The 4,756-nt window shown below is 41.2% G+C and overlaps 1 protein-coding gene across 1 annotated transcript; it reads right to left on the bottom strand.

Annotated features, from left to right (window-relative positions):
• Window positions 1-374: 374 nt before the first annotated feature.
• LOC100248568 (protein DETOXIFICATION 49) lies at window positions 375-2,274 on the bottom strand. Its single transcript, XM_002274772.4, has one exon. It carries the CDS (start codon window positions 2,169-2,171, stop codon window positions 567-569), a length of 1,605 nt encoding a protein of 534 aa, XP_002274808.1. The 5' UTR covers window positions 2,172-2,274; the 3' UTR covers window positions 375-566.
• Between the last annotated feature and the right edge of the window lie 2,482 nt (window positions 2,275-4,756).

Raw genomic sequence — 4,756 nt, 5'->3', positions numbered from 1 at the left:
ATTTCGGTTGAGATTCCTTAAAGGTATTTTTTAGATTAATGTGTACAAATTTTTCCCATTCATTTCAAATGATATCCCACCATTAGGTAATTTAATTCAACTTGTCTTAACTATATCCCAAATATGATTGATTTTATTCAATTAATTGTTTGTTTGTGATTGAAATTGGGGTGTTTAATTATAAACAATGTAATTAATTAATTAATTTAATATAAGGCGCTGACTTTGTGATCATACGTGCATATATGTATAAATTAAACCAAAGCATTGGAGCCTCAAATGCTTAATTAATTAATTAATTAATTAATTAATTAATCAACTTCTCTTTCAATTTGTTTGTATATAATTAATTTCTGAAAATTAAGAGTACAAGATAGAAAAATGGTGGTTGATCTCCTGGCAGGTTACATCCCATGAATTTCAAGAATTCCATGGAAGTAGAAAGAAAATCCTGGAGGTAGATTTTTTCTTGAGTAAAGTACTGCATAGTCCCAAAACTACCCTTCTCCCTCTCCTTTACATTTTAGGGGAAAAGGAAAAAGAAAGAAAAAAAAAAGAATGGTGGATTAAACAGGTGAGTGAGGAGCATCTAAATCACCGGCCAGACTGTAAGAATTCACCTTAATTTCAGGTTTGATTAATAGGTCGTCTTCCTCATCGGGAACCAGAGGGCCTGAAGTCAGCTGTTTAGCTCTCTGGGCTTCTACCTCCCAATCTGTTCGATTCAAAACAACCAGCATGGTCACCACGCATGAGGCCTGTGCGGCTAAGAGACCGAGCCACAGACCCTCAAAGTCGAACCCTGCGTAGAACCCTAGCCCTACTGCAACTGGGGTTCCAACCAGATAGAAGCAACCCAGGTTGATGTTTGCTCCAACTCTTGGCCTGGCTGTGCCTCTCAGCACCCCGCATCCTGTTGTTTGTGGGCAGTTTCCAAGCTCACACAGACCGATTATGGGGAGGACCATTGATGTCAAGGCTATGATCTCTGCGTCTTGTGTGAACATGCTTGCCCATACGTTCCTCACCATGACTGCGAACAGCAGTGCTGAAAACCCAAGTGTGAAGCTGCAGGCCAGGCCTATAATGGCGGCACACTTGGCTTTGTTTGGCTGGTTGGCGCCCAGCTCGTTGCCGACCCTTGTGGATACGCTGAAGCTCAGAGAAGATGGAAATATGTAGATGAGTGAAGTGGTTTGAATCAGAATCCCCATTGAAGCAACGGTTGCTCTTGGGTTGAGCAGCAACCCACAAAGAAGAATCATGATTTCATACCACCACCATTCGAGGCAGACTGAAATGCAGCTGGGAACAGCTAAATTCAGGAGAGGTTTCCACCCTCTCAGGCACTCCATGGATAATCCTCCCCAAGTTTTCTTGTACACGCCGGAGATGAGTAAGTAGATGATTAAAGAACCTACAAGGTTGAAGTTAGTCCAAACCCCACTAAGAGCAACGCCTTTGATTCCTAAATTGAGATGCGAAACAAGAAGGTAATTAATGGGTATGTGCATAAAAATTGACATAGTAGCGCAGAATGTGAGAGGCAGAGTTATGGATTGAGTTCGAAGGTAGATCCGTAATGGGTGAAGAAGAGATTGAGCAAAGAGGTCAGGAAGAGAATAGAGGAGATATGATTGAGCTTCTGCAGCTATATCTTCATCTTGGCCACAGAAGAGTAGAATTCTCTTCATGTTTAACCAAAGAAAGGCTATGGGAAGTGAAGTGAAGAGGAGCAAAAGCACAGTTCTCTGAAGAGAGAGGCCAAGGAGGGCATGTCTCTTGGCTCCAAAAGCTTGTCCACAAATGGGTTCCATTCCCATGGCGAGGCCAGAGAGAATAGAGTAACCAGTGATGTTAGCAAAGCCGACGGCTAGAGAACCGCCGGCCAAAGCTAGCTCTCCGAGGCGGCCAAGGAAGAGCATGGAGATCATCGAACGAGAGTAGAGTAGAAGGCCTGTGAGTATCATGGGAAGAGCAATTTTAGCTATGGAGTTGGCTTCTCTAATGGCTAGAGAGAGGTGGGTTTGTGTATATTGCTGTTGGTTAGATGTTGGGCTTTTGGGGATCAATGGGGTGCCCATGTGGGGCTCTGGCTCTTTCATTTTTTGAGGATAACCATGGTTTGAATTGCATTTGGGTGATAGAGGAGATGAAGGTGGCTGACACATTGTCGTGAGAGAGAGAGGGAGAGAGAGATAGAGAGAGACAGAGAGAGAGGTTGAGAGAAGATTTAGGGAGAGAGGGAGCGGGGGTTTGAGAGGTGGTGAAGAAGGGGCTTATAAAGGCTTTCGTGGACGGCTTTTGGCCCAAAAAGCCTTCTAACTCCTACTGAGTACTGACATTCTCATAAAGATTTGGCGTATTCGTCTGTCCCTTGTACCGGCTGCAACAGTGTTTGGAGCATGTCTCTCACAATTTTTTGAGTCTGGAATTAGGCCTTTAAGGCCCAGGCAGCAACACTCCCTCACTCTCTTTCCCTCAACTAAGATCCCCTATCTAATCCCCCAATTATTTTTTCCTCCTTCCTCCCACCACATTTTCCACCATTCCCCAAATTTTTAACTCCCAAAACAAATTCATATCCATGGATGGGAGCTCCGACTAGCATTATAAAATCAGAGTCAAAGGGTATGCATTAACGTTTTCGATTAGGGAGCACTGAGCTTCAATTCATAATCCTCTATAAAGACAAACAAATTTTGGCCGGTCGTACATGGACCCAGTTGATACTAATCTCCGGATCCATATATAAGTACGGATTAAGATATAAATATATACCTTAATCTCCCACACCCCCCCTAGCTAAAACTCGTCCATCTTGTGGATGGATGGACGGCTTCAAGATGTGCCACTTAAGTTTTTTAATCCCTGATTATATACGTCTATATACATCACCAAACTGTAGTGTGTGAAAATAATTCATTGAATTACCCATGGTCAGGGCGGCAATCGAGAGGGTTTAAAATGTGAATATATTTCATATGGCTGAGGAGGAGGGAAGGTATATTCTTGGAAGTCAGAAGGGGAAATGGCCAAATATTATTCGATTGATTATGTTGTTAAAATAGAAAGTGGGGTTTAGTGGGGGCATAGACAATCGATCCAAAGTCGTGGTTTTACACGAGGTGGTGGAAGTCCTTTGTGGTGTGGTCGAAAGTGCCACTTGGGCGGTTGTCAAAGTGAGTTTAGTGGGTTGGTCTTTAACCTTTTGTGCCAAGGGCCGAGCCCACTCCAAAAGTTCGCAAGTTTACAGCATTTCGATAAACAAGCAGTCATTTTTAAAAATATTTATTAAAATATAAGATTTTACGATACATTTTAAAAAATAATAATTATAAAAATAGTACCATGTTTTAATAAATGTTTTTAAGACTGTTTCGATTTTTTTCGAAACTCCGTGAGCACCCCTCTTTCGCTTCTAACTCGAATGCCGACGGTGCATGCCCCGGTCTCAGTCTCAAAAACGTGTAAAAAAATTCTACGACTAAAGACTTCTCCCATGTATGCTTTTAATCCCTTTCATTCATAACATTCTGCTTGACCCCAAAATCCTAAGTTCCCGTTCCCATTCCCATTGCCCCCTCTGGTTCTAGAATTCCATTCTTGGACTCTTATGAAATCCTTTTTCTAATTTTGGGTCCACGTTTTTAATTGGGTTTGAAATTGAATGAAGTCTTATTTGCTTGCAAGATTTGAAGTATGAACATGCTTTTGCTTTAATTTCCATTCAAATCTATACACACAAGCTTTAGAATTTATATTCCAAAAAGAAAAAAAAAACAAAAAAAAAAGAAAGAAATGCTGGGAATCTTTCTCTCTTTTCCTTTTTGGTTCCAATTGGAAAATTGCATGCAAGAACAAACCCTAGTCATCAACTTTTTTGGTCCTAAAACATGGGCGTCACCATATATAATAAAAACTATGGTCTGAAGGAGAAAGGATGAACATATGGACAAGATGGTAAGCTTTTCTAGAAACGTGAGACGAGGGAAACATGGCTTGTCGACTGTGATAACAACAAAATATTGTCTTGAAAATTAATGCACTGGCAGTAGAGATAAGTTACACACAAGAAATCCATTGTTAGCAGCCTTAGAACTACACTAAGATGAGGCTAAAACCGAGTTAGATCTTTGTTTAAACCGCATGTCTGGCCAATAACTAGATTTAGTGGTTTTCCCTTGTCCATAATGTGTCTTTTTAAGCCATTAATTAATTTTGAGGGTTATCCCTGCTTCCAAACGTGGGTTGTCGTAAATATTGGTGGGTACCTAAGATCTAAAACACTGCCTCAACCCAAAGCGATGAACTTAATGAAGGGTTGAGTCAAGATTTGATCATGATCCAGCAAACATGGATAGGTCAAAGAATGAGGATGTTATCGAGACGAGTTCTCAAAGTTTCAGTCTAATTGCAATCAAAGAATCCCAATGACCATTAAAAAAAAGAAAAAAAAAAGGAAAGAAAAGACATGGAAGTTGACTTATTAAAACAAAGGCATTCATAGGGTGTTTTTGTTTTTTCTCTTCTCCTCCTCGTGATTTGGCCTTATCAATGGAGGTTGTGATTCAAAGTAGAGCAAAAACATAGTGGTTATAGTTATAGTGGGGAAGAAGGGACAAGAGTGTGGAAGTGGAGAATGGGTAGGTGGAAGGAGGGCAGGTGTCATCAGCCGAAACATCCGCATGCCGTACCGACCGGGGGGCTGATTAGCTGACTTGTTGAATGGGAGCTACCCATGCCATTCCATGTT

The sequence above is a fragment of the Vitis vinifera genome, chromosome 16 (assembly GCF_030704535.1).
Source record: "Vitis vinifera cultivar Pinot Noir 40024 chromosome 16, ASM3070453v1".
Lineage (NCBI taxonomy): Eukaryota > Viridiplantae > Streptophyta > Magnoliopsida > Vitales > Vitaceae > Vitis > Vitis vinifera.
The sequence above is the reverse complement of the archived record's forward strand: the minus strand, read 5'-3'. Positions and strand labels throughout refer to the sequence as shown.

Coding starts and splice junctions, on each gene's coding strand:
- LOC100248568 (XM_002274772.4), bottom strand. CDS start 2,171: ATGTGTCAGCCACCTTCATCTCCTCTATCACCCAAATGCAATTCAAAC.